Source organism: Branchiostoma belcheri, unplaced genomic scaffold (assembly GCF_001625305.1).
Source record: "Branchiostoma belcheri isolate BF01 breed outbred unplaced genomic scaffold, Haploidv18h27 scaffold79, whole genome shotgun sequence".
Lineage (NCBI taxonomy): Eukaryota > Metazoa > Chordata > Leptocardii > Amphioxiformes > Branchiostomatidae > Branchiostoma > Branchiostoma belcheri.
The window spans coordinates 1,072,017-1,088,471 of NW_017804453.1; the positions used below are offsets into that span (position 1 = coordinate 1,072,017).

A 16,455-nucleotide genomic window follows, 5' to 3' on the forward strand; every position below is an offset into this window, starting at 1 on the left:
CTTGAAGGCTAGCAGGACACCCCTCCCTTTCCCAAAGTTTCTGTCTTTTCTTATGACTGTGTAATTTGGGGGAAATAATTCACTGCTGTTAACTGAGTCGTCTAGATGTGTTTCCGTGCCCAAGACTATATCCGGAGAGTGTTGGTCTAGGCATACTGCTAAGTCAGTTGTCTTGTTACGTATACCCTGAAAGTTTATTACACAAGCCTTTAGTTTCTGTTTAGGGGCTTTACGTTTGTTAGGTTTATACTGGTTAGGGGACGATGTAGCCAAGGGTGATTTGGGGGATCCAGTTTTGGATAAATTACTGTGGTTATCGTCTAGGCAGGGATTACTAGAATTATTTGACTGGTTATTTATTGAGGACAAACTTTCAAAACTGTTTGATGTTTCAATGTCACTACTGTTGAAGAGTGAGCTTGTAAAATTCGGTAATCCACATTGGCAACAGATCCACTCCATACTATTATGGTTCGCTAGGATGTTATAGTTTGTAGTTGACATGGCCATGCAATCGACGTGGTACCATCCCTCACATTCGTCGCATTGGATGGCACGTTGGTTCCATTTTGCTGCTTTGTTGCAGAGAAGACATGGAAATTTTGGCTTGTAAGGGCCTGGATTAGGGTGCAGGTCCCCTGATTGAGTCAGCATAACTAAAAGGGCAATGGATACAGAAATTGATTTGAGTGGGTGACTAAGTGAATTGGGTTGGCTTTTCTGGTGTTTATGAAGGTTAAGTAGGTTCAGGATACTAGGAGTAAACTTGGTGTCAACATTTGGAGCCATAAGAAGGTCGTGGTTCGAAGAACCGGGTTTTTGAAGGTGATTTGACAGTTGGTTAACGAGGGAGTAGAGACCCAGTATTGTTACTAGTAAATTTAGTATATTTGACCACAACATGGTTACCTAACTACAAGGAACGTGACAAAGGAGAAAATTTGTCACGTGGAGGCACTAAGGGTACTCTTTGACCCAGAGTACTTTACTTACACACTTACTTATAAGGAGCGTACCTCTGGGCACTTTTTGGCCGAGGGCGCTAATAAGTAGATATGTTGAACCCCAAAAATTTGCGGTAATTCACTGATATGTAAATGGTTGTGTGAAAGTACTAAGGGCTCTATTTGGCCCAGAGTACTATATTACTATACTCACTTACTTGGCAAGAGCACACCACTAGGCGCTATGCATATTAGGACCAAGTATTTAGCTAAATTTCAGGTGGCCTATGTAAATAATTGTGAGGAAGTACTGAGGGCTCTCTTTGGCCCAGAGCACTAAGTGAACATGTTAGAACATGTATCTATTTCAGGTAAAGCTATGTGTAAGCGGTTAGATTGAATCTTATTATAAATGAAATTAATAATCCTACAATGTATGAGGTAATGTTTCGCCCTACCGGTCTCGCGTTGCCGCCCTACCTTTACCGCTCGCGACACGTGGTAATTACAAGTCCATTTTCTGTTCTGTGAACGCGATTCTAGAAAAGCAAGATGGCTGCCGTTGCACGCGGGCGAGGTCGCCCTCCCCCTTTGGTGCAGTCGGTTCTTGCTGGTTGAGATTTCAGAGTCTGGGAACAGTTTTTTGCCTCAATTTCCGGTCCCGGGTGATCTTGAAGTCCTCCAACGAAGTTGTAAAGGGTTTTGGTCCTAATAATTTGGCTCGCGACGAGGGTTTTAGATGGTGAAGAACTCCCGTAACGCGAGAAGGTGTTTACTCTTCGCGCATGCGCTTGACGCCGTCATTGATTGATTGATTGATTCATTCATTCATTCATTTTTCTGGGGAGTTAATTTTGCAATAGAAGGGTTTTTGTGTTGTTCACAGTCAAAACCATTCCGCACTGTATAAGAAATACAAGTGGAAACACATATTTGCAGTGTTCAAATCAGCATATTCAACCCTGTTTAATACCTCTCCCAGGCCCAAGGATACATGCAGCAGCAGCAGCCCATGTACATGAACACAGCAGACTGTAGCATGGCTCCCCCTGGTGACCACAACATGCAACAGCAGCAGCAGCAGCACTACCCCACCGACACCATGTCTCAGTGGAACAGCGACGTGGTGGATGGCATGATGGGAGTGGGGATGTCTAACGGCATGGTACAGGGTACCGAGGACCCGTCACCGACCAAGTGGATTGTGTACAACATGGACAATGATGGTAAGGCGTTCACCATGCTGTATGTAACCCTGTACATGTTGCTTGCAAAGCTTTGCTTTACATTTTTAATGAGAAGAAAGATGCTTTGATTACAGTCAAATCTGCTCAAGAAAACCACTGGGGTTTATAAAATTGGGTGCATGTGAACAGGTGGTCTCAATTCCATTTGGTTGTAGATTTGCATAGTTAACATGCTGTAGTGCACGTTTGCTGATATCCATCGAGTTATGCCATTTTGCTTCCTTTCCCATGCCTTCTTGTTTTTTATGTTCTTCTGCTGACCATTTCATCCTACACTGTGCTTCATGTTGTTGTTCTGTGTGGTTACATCATCAGACTTGAACTGCTGGTTACTGGGCTGAATTCTTTCTTTTAGCTATTATGATAATTATCAAAAGTATATGTTTTGCAGTTTGGAAATCTCAAAGTCACAAGTTTTGAATGGGTAGCAGACTAGCAGTGATGAAATATTACTGTCGTTGAAAACGTTTTGAGCATGATAACTTCACATTGAGCACATTTTCATCTTTAAAATGTGATTGATTGCTGAGGATTACATCATTTTGTGAGATAGCAATTTTGAAATGTTCTGTATTAGATAAAATCCAGTACGACCAGAGATATCACAAGTTCTTAGCTCAAATCATATCTGCACTGACCCTGGAAAAAGCAAGGACAGTTGACAGGATTCTTAAATAAAGCAAATTGGACTAATTGGGAGGGAGACCAGAAATTTCAAACAAAACACATTTGTACAGGAAGCCCAGAAATTCCAGCAAGTTGAAGTCATTCCTCTCATGTCCTCTTCGTCCCACCACCACCCCAACTGTTTTCTATCATCTCTCACCAACCAAGTTATCAACGCTCTGCACGCAGCCATCGTGTCGCCGCTGCGCTCGGTACCGGAGTTCACGGAGACGCTGCAGATGGTGGACGCGGAGGGAGAGGAGTGGGACAAGGACTTCGGCCAGCTGGAGCTGATCGGAGACATGGCCATCAACAGGACCGCCGAGAGGGAACAAGTCAGACACCTGCCTGCTGAGGGCAGCACAGGTAAATAGATCAATGCTGATGTTTTTGGCAAAAGTTTTTTCAAAAGTTTCTAGGTTTACAGTAAGCAGCATGCAAGAATTCTAGGAATTGTATAGGATTTTTCTGCACTGTTCACTTTGAATTCATCACGAAGGCAACTTTCTTTGCCCAATGTTTTTTTTCACACTTACCTCAGTTTTGGAGTGCCGATAGGATATCTTCCAAATATTAATAAATCAAATCAGTATGGCCTTGCCTCTGTGTATAATAATGCATAACAGTATCCATACCATACTTGTTTCTTCACTTGTCCAACAGAATACAGGTTTGATGGTCGTGCTATCCAGGGGTTGGCCAAGGAGACCCCAGGGAAGAGCGGTGGTCTGATCCCGATTACATCACCCATCACGTCCAAGTTCACCACACCTCCCATCCTCAGGAGAAAACGCAAGAAGCACGTATCCTTCATGTACTAGCTACCATACAAAAGTTGTAGCATGAGCAAGAGGTCGTGCATTCAAATCCTGGCTGTTGTCGCACGCTACTGGAAACATTGTCTGACAGTAGTCTTTTGAGGACTTTCTCTCTTGCTGTTAAACATATATTATACAACTATTATTATTGCAAATGATAAGAAAATATTGTATTTTAGTTTCATAAACAGTACTCCTTAAAATAAAGGCGAAGGAATTAGTAGGTCTGCCGTCCTTAACCTAATGAACAGAACTCTCTCAGCACCTCCGTCCTGTCCCACGACACCACCCTGACGCCCTGTAAGGAAGCTGACAACACTCCGCAGAGAACACCCATCAAACCACTGCCATTCTCACCTTCTCAGGTCAGTTCAAGGTCACTGCAAAACCTCTTCCACCATGAAATAAAACCACCATCAAAGTTTCACTATTTACAGGATATGATAAACACTCATCACCCTGTATTCCCCCTCCCTGCTCAGTTCCTTAACACCCCTGACATCAACACGGAGATGCTGACGTCCACTCCCATCTGCAGCCGTGCTCCGACCAGCACCACGCCGGTCAGCGGTCCACTCAACACCCCAGCTACAAACACCTCCATCATGGGCAAGGAGAACAAGGATGCACAGTCAGTCATGCATTATCATTGTATGGTCTTTTTTGTAGCAACCATGCTCTAGACAAATTCTCACTGCACAAATCTTGAATTTTGTTGGTAGGAATTCGTTCAAGATGGGCTTCTATTAAAAATCCCAAGTCCCGAATTATTCCATTGATCTAAAGTGACATAAACCGAAGTTCACAATTTCTGATGGTCTGATTTTGATTGCTTGAACAGGGAAGTGTTCCGTACCCCTCTGATGAAGCGTCGTCTGATTGACATGACCCCCAGAACACCCACCCCATTCAAGGACGCTCTCGCTGAGTTGGAGAAGAAAGGAGGAAAGCTGAAGAATCTGGTAAGTATCTCTCACCATTGACTTGTTTTTCAAAATTATGTGTCTTGCCTAGTATGTGGAAATAACACCGGAAGCACAAGCAAACTCACAGACACCAAAAACAAACCTCCATACCAGGAAGTAAAAGTTGTAACCTACTCTTCTTCCAGCCCGTGACCCCAGGTCACATTGAGAAGGACCTGTCGGAGGTCATCAAACAGGAGGATGGTGGGAAATACAGCGAACTTTTCTGCAACAACGAGACACCAGACAGGAAAAGGAAGTCAGAGGTGGGATGTTAGGGACACAACAAAGGGTCTTGTCGGGAGAGGAAGGACACTTATTTAAGTTTGTGTGGTTTGCTCCTCTTTCTTGGCTGAAAAGGGCTATGGTACCTATTTGTTTTAATCTTAACCAATGTTTACCATTATTTCTGTTTCAGTCATGTTCTTTAGAGAATTGCATAGTAGGCACTTCACATGATTTTTATAGCCAAGGATCTTGCTGTTTCATGCATTTGTTATTTTATCAAGCATTGTTTTTTTGTATGTATGGTTTCTCAGAACCCATCTCCATCCAAGAAGGCACGGAAGTCCCTGGCCTGTCTTGAGAACTGGGCACCAGACGCTGATGAACAAGAGAATGCTATAGAAGCCATGATGGACACACCGGTAAGAAAACACTGCTTTTCAAGTCTTGTTTTGTAGAGCCAAGGAAAAAGCTTCAAATTTTTTTGTATGATTCTTAGAAAATGTCAATAATCATAATCCATGTTAATGTTTCCCAGATGAAGAATCTTCTGTCTGAGGTGTCGCTGCTGTTCTCCCCTCCCGCGGGGTCCAGAGTGGAGGGAGGGAAGGACCTGCAGCTGGCTGACACCTCCCTGGGCCTGAACAACGCCTTCAACCTGCCATCCTCACCAACTAAGATGAAGGTAAGACAACCATGTAGATTAAGGGTTTGTTTAGTCACTGGACGTGCAAGTCAAGAAGCTGGAGGGTTTGGTATACTGGGTGCACATGCACTTCTGTGCACCCACCTAATTTGTGACTTCAGATGCACTGGTAACACCTAGATATTTGTGTAGAGTTAGGTACATTAAGGTATTATAATTGTACCAATGTCAGAAAAAAAATTAAATTTTTAAGTTAGCTGTAGGATTTCACATAGTGAAGACCTATGATACAAGTATTTCTCTACCCTTTACCAGCTGCGGTCAGCCACGAAACGACACGTCCATTTCCAGGAGACCCCTGTGCAGACCAGACAGACCAGCAAAGTCGTCAAGGTAAACATGTTCAGCTGCAAGGCAGTGTCTGATTGGCTGGCCAGCACTAATACTCCCCTAAATTACTGATAGTACACCTAAGAAAAATGTCATGTTTCTGGGTACTCAACTAACCCTTCACAAACTGTCTGAAATTTTTAGCTGTTGTCAAATGCTTACAAGAAGGCAAAAAAGGTATGTTAACAGGCCACCTCTGTCAAGTAACACATGATAGTAAGAAGTGCATACATTTATGTGACCTGATGTTGTTGTTTGTCATCAGCTGGACACTAGATACGAGCAGGTCGCCTGCGGGAAGACTGCCGACCAACAGTTACTCATCCAGCAGGCACGGGCCATCATGCAGTCCTGCAAGCCACGGGCGCTCAAGCTCTGAGGAGCGCACTTCCCACCAATTATCAGTCGGCACTGGTTCATTCAAATGACAGCTGATGTGCACAGCATGTCCACATTTCATCAGTCACAAAAATTTCCAATAAGTAACAGTTAGTTACAAAGAATCGCACACAAAGGTATAGAATCGAGTATGAGGAAAGTTTTATCAACAGCAAGTAGCCTACCATTTGTGCCTTACAAACTCACAGCCATTCAGCTATAAATTAGTCATCTGTCAACCAATCAAAACTTGCACTGCAAAACATCTAACCAATCCCAGGCATAGTAGCATTATACAGTTGTAGCCAATCAGAATGATGTGTTCTCTATTACTAGTCTCAGTTGTAGAGAAAAGGGACATTATTTTGGGACAAATTTAACCTTTGTAAATGTATGTGACTTAATGGCCTACATGTGTAGTTGCAATGTTTTCCATTTTAAATCCATCAGTTTGGCCAGTGTGTAGTTTTATTCTTGTTGAAACTGTTGTGTTTAATACTTCACGTGTGATGTTTAGAAATACATGAATATGAAATATCTTTTGCCACTGGCTATAGTTGAAAGGTCCATTGTACTTTGCCACCAAGAGGAACATGTCCAAATCATGTTTACAAATTCATCCAGAACATTTCCAAGAATGTCATATTGCATGGACGGACTCCTTTTGTTCTAACTTTGTGTCACAACAGAACTTTAGATAAAGCTGTTTGTATTTGTTCTGTGCAGGATACACTTTTACCTTACATTTACATTTGTTCATTAACAACAGCTGGGCCTTTTTAAAGCCATCTGCACCAATGGCTCTGCAAAAAAGTTTGATTTTTAACCACATTTCTGGATAGGAACAGAAAACAGAAATAGTTCAACGAATAGTTTTTGATATCAAAATTTACTGTCAGCTGAAACTGTTATATTTGAGGTAATACTCATAGCTACTGAGTTTGTATTTATGAACTACCTAGTAGTTGTGTAATGCATTGTGGGCAATATGTCAAAGTTTTAAAGGCCATTTGTTATGTATTACCAGGGCCAGGGTCCTTCAAGTTTGACACAATACCCACAATGCATCATACTCCACATGCGCTTTTCAACCCATGAACTAGCTTATTGCAGGGTAGAATTTGGCATTATCAGTAATACATGTAGTTCTGCGTATGCAACACAAGCACTGTGCACCATTTATCAGTGGGGATCACAGAAGGAATATGCACTGGACAGGGAAAAGTTTGGCACAATACCGCACGAACAATGTACACGCGTATTTTTCAGTGAACGGGTCTAACAAAAGGGAAGAGGCAAAAGACTTTAAAGATTGTATTTAAATGGTTGTTGCAGAAATTTAGTATGTGAAGTAAATGTATATATTATCAGTACAGCATACAAAATGATAAATAGAGTTACGGTTACTAAATCTGTGGTGGCACAGTCGATGATATGTAATTTCAGGGTTTGCATCCAAATGTTCTTATGTATAGTAGAGGGAGTGGTGGTATAATGTGTGTGAAAATGTGTGTTTCGAGGTAATTTACAAAATCACAAGGAGACAATTCTGGACTTAAGTGAGAAATGTTTTTGAATGCAAAGTTTACTGCAAAAGCATTTGGGCTTGGCTGTTCTGAATCCTATAACATTTCCATAAAAATGTTTACAAAGAACATCAGAATCACAGAAACAAGCAAAAGATATGAAATAACAATAGAAACTAAACTACGAGTCCAGAATTGTCTATTGCCATTATGTTGCTGTGGATCCTTAATTCTGGAAGTAACACAGATATTTTGAAGAGCTGACTTTGCATTTGCTGGAGTAACTTTCATTGTCCCTGTGATGGAAGCAAATTGAAGTTTGTACAATAATTGTAAAGAAAGAAACTATGTCACCATGCAGCAGTAAAGGAAAGGTACAGTTCATCCCTAGCTGTGTGGTATCTATGGTAACTTGCTGACTTAGGGCAGAATTTCAGGCATTTTGTTTTACTACATTTATTTTATTGCTGCTCAACAGTTGATATTCTTCCCTAGTAAAACCATTAATTACCTTCCCAACAGCTAATGGATACTGTAACTTCTTGTGTATTTTGGTTGGATTTGCTTCATATCTTGAAACATAATGTACTCCTCCAAAGTATGCCAGGACTTTTGCATTTGTAAAGTTTACCGATACTTTTGTGTTAACAAATGAAAGACTGACCTTTCACATTTCCCAACTGTCATTATCCTTCGCTGCATTTTCATGTAACCCATTAAACCAAACCTCTTTGTATTTGGTGAGACCTCAAAAATCTTTTCATTTGCCCTTGTCAATTTCTTAAAAAAATGTAGCGTAAACCCCCAATACACCCGCTGAATTACAAAATGCAGAAGTCCTTTTTGAAAGATGGAACTAATTTGTTAAAGTTTGTTCAATCTGACACATATTCATCACTTTAATAACAAGGAGTGTTGTAGCTTAAACATCACCCCTAATAAATTGTGCAGTTCATATCTTTGTTTTGCATTGTTTTTACTTTTCCTTGTATCCATAACTATTTGAATGACAACGTGTGTGTGTGTGTGGGGGGGTACTTATTACCTCACAACAGACCACAGGTCAGACAGAAAATTGGGTCCCACAAGCTGAGAGTAGAAGACGTTGGCTGTTGACAAGTATCTGGAGAAATCCATACAGCTTAAATAATTAACAGAGATATTCACAATGAAATCACAAAAACTCTTGATACCTCATATCATGGAGGTATTAGATATTTGATTTCTTGTTCATTTTAGCTCCATGTGGCTACAGTACTGTTAGCAGGTGGTGAATTTATTTCACACAATCATATACAAAGTGATAAGTATCACAATGGAAGCACCTTATTTAACGCACTTGTTTGAAAAGGACGGTTATTGAAACAGAACAGGCTTGCCAAGTGGGAACTTTTTTTTGTCATCAGGTGGGTTTTGTAAGTGGGATGGCCCTCTCAAAATTTTGAGACGAAATTGTGCAGTTTTATATCCTTGCGCTACGGGGCGCTTTTGATCCATCGGACGGCGGCACCCCGTAAAACGTAAAGGCTGCATCGACAAGTTTGTGGTGATAGTGATACTTAACCAGACATTTTGTAAGATGGACAAGTTTTTGATAAGGAAGGGAACAACCAGGACGCCTGTGAGTCGAAAAGTTATTGACAGACAAAACGGAGAATCAAGCCGCATTCGTAACTCGCCGCCAAAAAGAGGACTGAGCGGGGAGGGGGGCGCTCCAAAATTTCGAAAGACGTCAGGAACAACAAACACCAAAGAAGACCTGAAGTGGAGAAAATTACGCGGAGAGAACTTCAACTGCGACTACACTGTGTTGTACAGGCCAGGTGAAGCACGGACCCTCTTACAGACGTGTGAGGAAGAACTTGTCTACAACACCGGCGACCTGGCTAAAGTACAGGTCAGGGGTTTTATCCAGAAGCTACATGTTTCAATAGAAATTTACATGTTTCAATAGAAATCATCATTCATGCAAATAAAGCTGCATCTAAAGTTACCTATGCATAACGGAGTCACGGAATGAATTTTCTTGACATTCATTATCACATATTATAATTTATACATCCCCATCCATTGAGGTCAAGGGTCATGTTGTTATGTACACAGAACGTTTTACACAGACAAGACATTATCATCACCGGTGCTAGTGGGATTAATTTTCCTGCAATAAATGTCTGCAATTAATAAGTATAGTGATTACCTCTGTATACAGAGGTATTATTTGCTAAATGTGTGTTTGCTTGTGTTAGGGTTCTGGCTGGGTGCCACCAGGAAGTTTCCTGGGAGTCTGTTGGCAGGAGAGAGGTAAACAGAGCAATTCACAATTATTAACAACCTGACCACCCCTTTACAGATATTTGGACAGTTCCACAACATTCCCAGGAAGCAGGTAGCCTTTGGTGACCCCGGACTGTCCTACCGGTTTTCGGGGGTGGAGGTTCCTGCCCGACCATGGACACCTCTCATACAGGGGATCAGGGACAGGATACAGGAGGTCACGGGACACAAGTTTAACTTTGTTCTCGTTAACAGGTGAGAAACACTGAACGAAGGGTACCTCAGGTTTGTGAGGTCTGAGCACCAGATAGTCTTGTTATTTCCAATACATAGTTTATCAATCAATACATAATCAGCTGCTGACTTTTCACAGAATTCCACTTTTGCAAGGTGTGTTTTGTAAAACGGTATCTAGTACTAGTAGTAGCCATGCATTCCCTGTACTTCTAATTCCTAGAAACACTATCTGGACAATAACACCCTCCTCCTGACTCTAGTGCTCCTTTAAACCTGCTCCTGTTCACTCTCTTCAGATACAAGGATGGACAGGACCACATGGGGGAACATCGGGATGATGAGAAAGACCTGGTACGGGACGCTCCCATCGCCTCCCTCTCACTCGGACAGAAGAGAGACTTCATCTTCAAACACTGCGACGCGCGCGGAAAGAACGCCAAGCGCGCCATCGATCCCGTCAAACTGGAGTTGGAGCACGGTAGTCTCCTGATGATGAACCACCCGACCAATCACTACTGGTACCACTCCCTCCCCGTCAGGAAGAAGGCACTTGGGGTCAGGATCAACATGACCTTCAGGAGTATGGTGACCTCTAAGTGACCATTACTTTTCTTAAAAGTTATCATTTGTACAGTTGATAGATATATTTGGGTGAATCTACATTTATCAGATGCATGTACATACCAAATTTAGATCTAACAATATTGTGCAATATTAAAGAATGACACTTTTAACTCTGTAAGTACAAATGTATTGTAAGCAGATAATAGATGTATTTCTCCTCAACCTCCTTGACTGTATATACTTCATTTTTCACCCATATGATCAGTTTGGCTTGAACTGTGCATGAATAAGATCAAACGTGAAGGGCCTTAAGTTGTAAACAGCTCTGGTAGTGTCATTTGGAGTCTGCTGTTTTACACAGTAAGTACCATATAAAAAGACACTAATCAGGTGGCTTTTAAACTAGACAAACTTTTTTGTCTTTTCCTTTTTTTATTCCATCATAATGATTGAGAAATTTCTGGAAATGCCTGTGGTTGTTTGACTTATGCAGTTTTGCCACAGTGAAGTCACCACAACACAAATATGTGTTTCCAATATATTACTACTGGGTATGGTTTCACCCAAGAATTTTAAATGCTGTTGGTAGTACGGTACTGCACAAAGAAGTGGGACATCTGGGGAATCGTCTTCAACAGACTTTCTGCAAATGGATAAAATATGTATTGAAAACAATTAGAAAATATGTTTTGATCGAGGGGGTTGTAACTGTAGATGGAACACAGCCAATACAAGTCACTTATGGCTTGTCACAAGAAGCTAGGTTCGTGCACGTCCGGGCTCTCAGTAAGGGTTTTGCCCATTGAGGCCTGTTGAAAGTACTGTACGTCTCTTTTGTCATGCGAATAAAATTCCAAAAACTGTACATACTTCCCGGAGGTTTGAAATCTCTGATTTGTTGTTGTTGATGGTATGGCGTGGTCTAGCTACTTTCGGTGAGACAGCACGTTGAGAAGAATCCCTATCTCCGGATGTTGCCCAATACTCGCTAGGAACGTGACTAATATAGCCACTGCGTGTATCACTGTATTGGCATGATACCGCTATCTATGACCTTGAGCAAAACGCCCTGCTGGCTGGCTTAGTCCTAGTTTGGGGAGTATCTGTGACAAGTCATCAAAATAACACCACTTCCTTTCCGGAACGGAGTGCGTCCTCACTGCGTCACTGGAGCCACTTTCTCTCTAGCCATTTTTATCCTTACTTGTCTCCAGAGAGGCTCTATGCCTGGCCTGCCGCCATGCCCGGCCAGACCACCGAAAGTCTAACAAACAACTGGAACAAAATGACGTCCGAAAGGCCACGCTTTCCAGCTCTGCATGTGAAAAATCTCGTACAGGAGACGCTGCGGCAGAACCTGGGCGGTCACACGTACCACGCTGGCGTCTGCAGGGATCTGACCAGAAAAATCCTGGACCAGTTAAATGATAAACTGGTAAAGCGGGGACCTAAAGGGTACAAGTTTATTACTTTCATCGACGTGGGGCCAAACCAGGCGGCAGGGCCGGTGTTCTACGGGAGTCAATGCGTCAAGGCTTTGGGCCAGGCGACGGGGGACGAATTTGCGGAGTCGTCGTTCCAGAATGCGTCTCTGTACGGGATAGGTATCGTCTGGGCCATCCCGGACGCCGCCTGGAACACATCCCGAGCTCATCTGACCCCCAGGGAAAGTCAATGTCAACAACACTTTCCGATTCTTCAAGTCAAGCAGATCATAGAAGACACGATTGACCGTCGCGTCATCGGCAGGCGTTACGAGCCTGCCTTCTGTAAGAACCTGACGCAGAAGTTGTCAGCTGAGCTGAAGACGACGCTGTTACAGAAGGGACCGAGGGGATACAAGTTCGTGAGTTTTGTGACCGTCGGGTCATCTGGCGGCGGAGACACGGTGTTCTGTGCCAGTCAGTGTACCTGGGGCAAACCTGGGGACGACTTTGCCGAGTTTACCCGACAAAACACCTCCCTGTATGCGATGGCGATCGTCTGGGGAATCCTGACAGAGTAGCTGTATGTCGTCTAACACTGAAGGCAAATTGAAAGTTCTATTTCACACACTGTAACAGCCGCGTTGGCTAATACGAGAGCTAAGAGTCAGGATATGTGTTATTAGAGCTATGTATGCTGATAAATGCCATATACGTTTCTGCACATTTAATGGCCGAGGTTTGCATTCTCCGAACGCTTTTAATTTTAGGAATTCATGTCGGACTCAACACGGTGGTATGATATCTATCCGACGATTTTACTATTGGTTCTGTATGTAGAGACCAGCTGAGCGCCGTGACTTGGCATATGACTACATGTACATCGGATAAGCCGCATTGCTCGGATGGTATGTCCGGTTATTCACCCTATGTGAATGTATTGTGAGCTTGGCGGTATTTGGACCTAGGATATTGCCCCTGGCTCATGCCAAACTTGGTGACGACATTAAGTGGAATAAAATCCGCATCGTACTTAAATAGTACCATAACAGGTTTCCCGGCTGGTGTTTTGATATCTTCGTTGCTACCTCCATGGAGGTATTGTTTTGGGTTTGGGTACTGTCACTTTACCCGGAGAACTTAGCGTTATCACCGTGAATGATCGTCCAAATGGAACGCTGTGTTCGCTCTTCGTTGTTACCTCCATGGAGGTAGCTCGACTCCCCCCTCTCCCCCTCTCTCTGTATATGTATATTAAATTTTATCAATTATAAAGAAAATCCTAGTACAGTAATTATTTAACCATCCACGGCCCGCGGAGGCGTTGCAAATCCGCTCACAGGACCCTACGGCATACTCTCCAAGCAGAGGTCTGGGTTATTTTTGGCGTGTTTTTAGACTTTTTTATCTGGGTTTCTTTTTTGCACTGGAATTTTTCTTTTGCACGGTTGGGTTAAACAAAAATTCCAGTGCAAAAAAAGAAACCCCGATAAAAAAAGTCTAAAAACATGCCAAGAATTACCCAAACCTCTGCTATGGCAATAAATCCCTGTATTACCATCGGGGCGGATCCGAAGGATACAATACGAACATTTGTTATCGAAGTTAATATTGTTAATGTTGGGCAAAGACCGATTTAAACGTTTGGAGTAGCATTAAGGTAACATAAGTTTACGGAAAAATTTACTTCAATAATTGGAGAAAACCTTTCGCAAACCTGACCGAAATGCCATCTTTTTCAAAAATCACCTTTTTTTCTTTCCATGGAACAAAGGTCAGATTCAAATTGAGGCAATGCTATCGTATTTGTGTTGCTCCAATACTGATACAGGCAACGTACATGCAAACTGCAAGGTGGCGTTGCCAATCAGCTTCTGCTACGCTGCGTCGTGTCCACTACTTTCATGTCTGAGAGATATTAGATCACTGTTCGTTGCTTCCTGAGGTAGAAAAGTCATCATTTAAGTTTGATGAACTCTTGCTCTATAAAAGAGTTTTTGTTCTAATTTTATATCCATTTCCGGGTACATACATTTTTTTGTATTTTCAAACACAGGGCTCTCCTAATAAACCGTGAAGAGTCCTGTCGACCCTATGACGTCCATTGTCATTGTTCCGTTCGCTTCCTCCGGCCTATTTCAAGTTTGGGGAACATTGATCACAATAATCTTCAACTCAGCCTTGCCACGAGGTCCCTTTCTGTCATCAGTTTACTTTAGTGCTCTCCAGTAAAAATAACGTCATACTAGTATCCATTTCTTCCCGTGAGATAAGCTGTAGTTAGAGGCGAGTGTCGAGGTCTTTCCGCGACAGTTCCTTCTTCCTGTCACTTTACCCGGAGAACTTAGCGTTATCACCGTGAATGATCGTCCAAATGGAACGCTGTGTTCGCTCGCATTCTCCGTCACATCGATAGCGCGAAGCGGCGCGCAGTTTCCCCTTCCGGAAAAAAACATCAACTTGTCACAACTTGGTTACAAACAATGCACCTGGGAGTAGGTAATGGAGGTGGGACGTCCCCAGCGACGAACGAATTTGCGCCTAGTCAATTGGCCGGCGGGGTTCACGGCTATATAACCCCCGGGCCGCTGCAGATATTAGGCGTGATGTATCGAGTTATCAGGGGCGAGGCGTCCGAAGTGCAATTTCGCGCACCAACTTTATCAGCTTTTTCCTCGCTTTCCACGCCTCAGCTCTCGTTAAGGAATTACGGAAAATGTCTTGTGAAATGTCCCCGGCTGGGCTTAAGTGATTGTACGGGTCATTTGGCGGTGTGTCCGCGGTGTCGGCGCGCCGGGGTGGCGACGCGAGTTCCGCACGCCCACAGTCTGCCGTGCAGAGTGGCGTGGCTTCTTGTCGACATGGGTGCCAGGGCCGTAACTTGCGGACGCGGAACGTCCTCTAAAGTCCACTGATGATGCAGACAGCTTTAAGTTCAAAACTGTCATTGCTTTTTTTATACCATTTTATGACAGGAGATCATTAGAAAGTGCGTGGGCAAAGATAATACATGTACTACACAACTACGAAATTATTTTGGTTGACTCATCAGGTAACATAACGTAAACCTCGGGGTCCTTGATTGAGACAGCCATCATCGGTATTATCTTAATTGTTATTACCCCCATCTGCCCATTCCTTCACAGTTACATGTATTGCCATCCTGTATTGCCACCTTTTTTATTGAGTCCCTTAGCCGCTGCAATTAAAGACTATGCATGGAGCATCTGTAACATGTCATTAGACAGCAGTTTTGTCAGTTTGCTCAATTACACATTGTATATCGACTAGGTACACCGGGGCCGTCATACCAGTCTTCAATGGCGTTGTTTTTAAAGGAATAAGGAAACACGCATACATTTTCATCATCACATTATATCGCACAAACGATGTCCAGGGAAACGGCTGTGCAAGCTTAGGTTGATTGTAGCCATATAAAGACAGACAATTAGGTGATGCCCTTAGACTCCTGAAGCCTCGTCGTCAGAGATACTAGTAACGTTACTGATGCCTGTGGAAGCACTATTAATATTGTACAGATGTAATTCATGTTTTACAAACTTCCTGGAAGTGTTTGGGGTTTATTTGACTGTATCGGAACGACATTATATATGACAAATACCCGATTGAAGTAATCATAGAATGGATTATTACTCATACGATATATTGAATGACGTAACTCATTCCGGTATTATACTCGTACCATGCATGGTTCATGTTTCATACCATGATTACACGGTACAATTTTCTGGCGACCCCATACCACATCCTACCACCAGGGGCATACCGGGTCACAACCCTGTCAATCAACTGAAACCCAATCTCCGTCCACTTACTAACAATCCTCGCTCCTTATCTATAGGACGAAGTACGTACCGACTCCTCCTTAACCAACTACAGTGCCACCCAAAACAATACTTCCGCCCCGGAGGTAATAACGTGGCACTGTCCATCAGCACCCATAATGTCTCAGCTTTGCGGATTTCACACGTTATATTCCACACGCGATAACAATCGCCCTTTTCGTCCAGAACAATTGCCTCTTGTTTGACAGATTGGTCGATAAGCGAAGATCTCCGTCATATTTCTTCTCAATGCACCTTTCCTCCAAATTACAACCTTAAGACAAAATCGATTCCTTAATTGTCCGC

The 16,455-nt window shown here is 42.9% G+C and overlaps 3 protein-coding genes across 4 annotated transcripts in view; all 3 read left to right on the forward strand.

Annotated features, from left to right (window-relative positions):
- LOC109485890 (myb-related protein A-like) overlaps nt 1-8,760 on the forward strand; it is a 20,308-nt gene extending 11,548 nt beyond the window's left edge. Inside the window, exons 7-17 of one of the 2 annotated variants that reach the window (XM_019789565.1) lie at nt 1,927-2,170; nt 3,047-3,223; nt 3,521-3,660; nt 3,927-4,040; nt 4,158-4,306; nt 4,517-4,637; nt 4,787-4,906; nt 5,180-5,287; nt 5,404-5,550; nt 5,827-5,904; nt 6,167-8,760. In XM_019789565.1, coding sequence (XP_019645124.1) covers nt 1,927-2,170; nt 3,047-3,223; nt 3,521-3,660; nt 3,927-4,040; nt 4,158-4,306; nt 4,517-4,637; nt 4,787-4,906; nt 5,180-5,287; nt 5,404-5,550; nt 5,827-5,904; nt 6,167-6,280 — 1,512 coding nt within the window. In that variant the 3' untranslated portion in view covers nt 6,281-8,760. Of the gene's footprint in view, nt 1-1,926; nt 2,171-3,025; nt 3,224-3,520; nt 3,661-3,926; nt 4,041-4,157; nt 4,307-4,516; nt 4,638-4,786; nt 4,907-5,179; nt 5,288-5,403; nt 5,551-5,826; nt 5,905-6,166 lie in introns of both variants that reach the window. The other variant, XM_019789564.1, reaches the window with a different exon arrangement.
- A 532-nt stretch (nt 8,761-9,292) lies between these two features.
- LOC109485891 (DNA oxidative demethylase ALKBH2-like) lies at nt 9,293-11,745 on the forward strand. The gene is made up of 3 exons (XM_019789567.1): nt 9,293-9,702; nt 10,156-10,334; nt 10,613-11,745. Exons 1-3 carry the CDS (start codon nt 9,385-9,387, stop codon nt 10,914-10,916), a joined length of 801 nt encoding a protein of 266 aa, XP_019645126.1. The 5' UTR covers nt 9,293-9,384; the 3' UTR covers nt 10,917-11,745.
- Nucleotides 11,746-11,835: 90 nt separating this feature from the next.
- On the forward strand, nt 11,836-13,353 carry LOC109485892. The gene has a single exon (XM_019789568.1). The coding sequence runs from the start codon at nt 12,121-12,123 to the stop codon at nt 12,883-12,885; it is 765 nt and encodes a 254-aa protein (XP_019645127.1). The 5' UTR covers nt 11,836-12,120; the 3' UTR covers nt 12,886-13,353.
- Nucleotides 13,354-16,455: the final 3,102 nt, after the last annotated feature.

Bases quoted from the DNA above. Each gene is read 5' to 3' on its own strand.
- LOC109485891 (XM_019789567.1), top strand. From the start codon at position 9,385: ATGGACAAGTTTTTGATAAGGAAGGGAACAACCAGGACGCCTGTGAGT. The intron at 9,703-10,155 runs GTCAGGGGTTTT...ACCCCTTTACAG, and splicing joins GCGACCTGGCTAAAGTACAG to ATATTTGGACAGTTCCACAA. The intron at 10,335-10,612 runs GTGAGAAACACT...CACTCTCTTCAG, and splicing joins AACTTTGTTCTCGTTAACAG to ATACAAGGATGGACAGGACC.
- LOC109485892 (XM_019789568.1), top strand. From the start codon at position 12,121: ATGCCCGGCCAGACCACCGAAAGTCTAACAAACAACTGGAACAAAATG.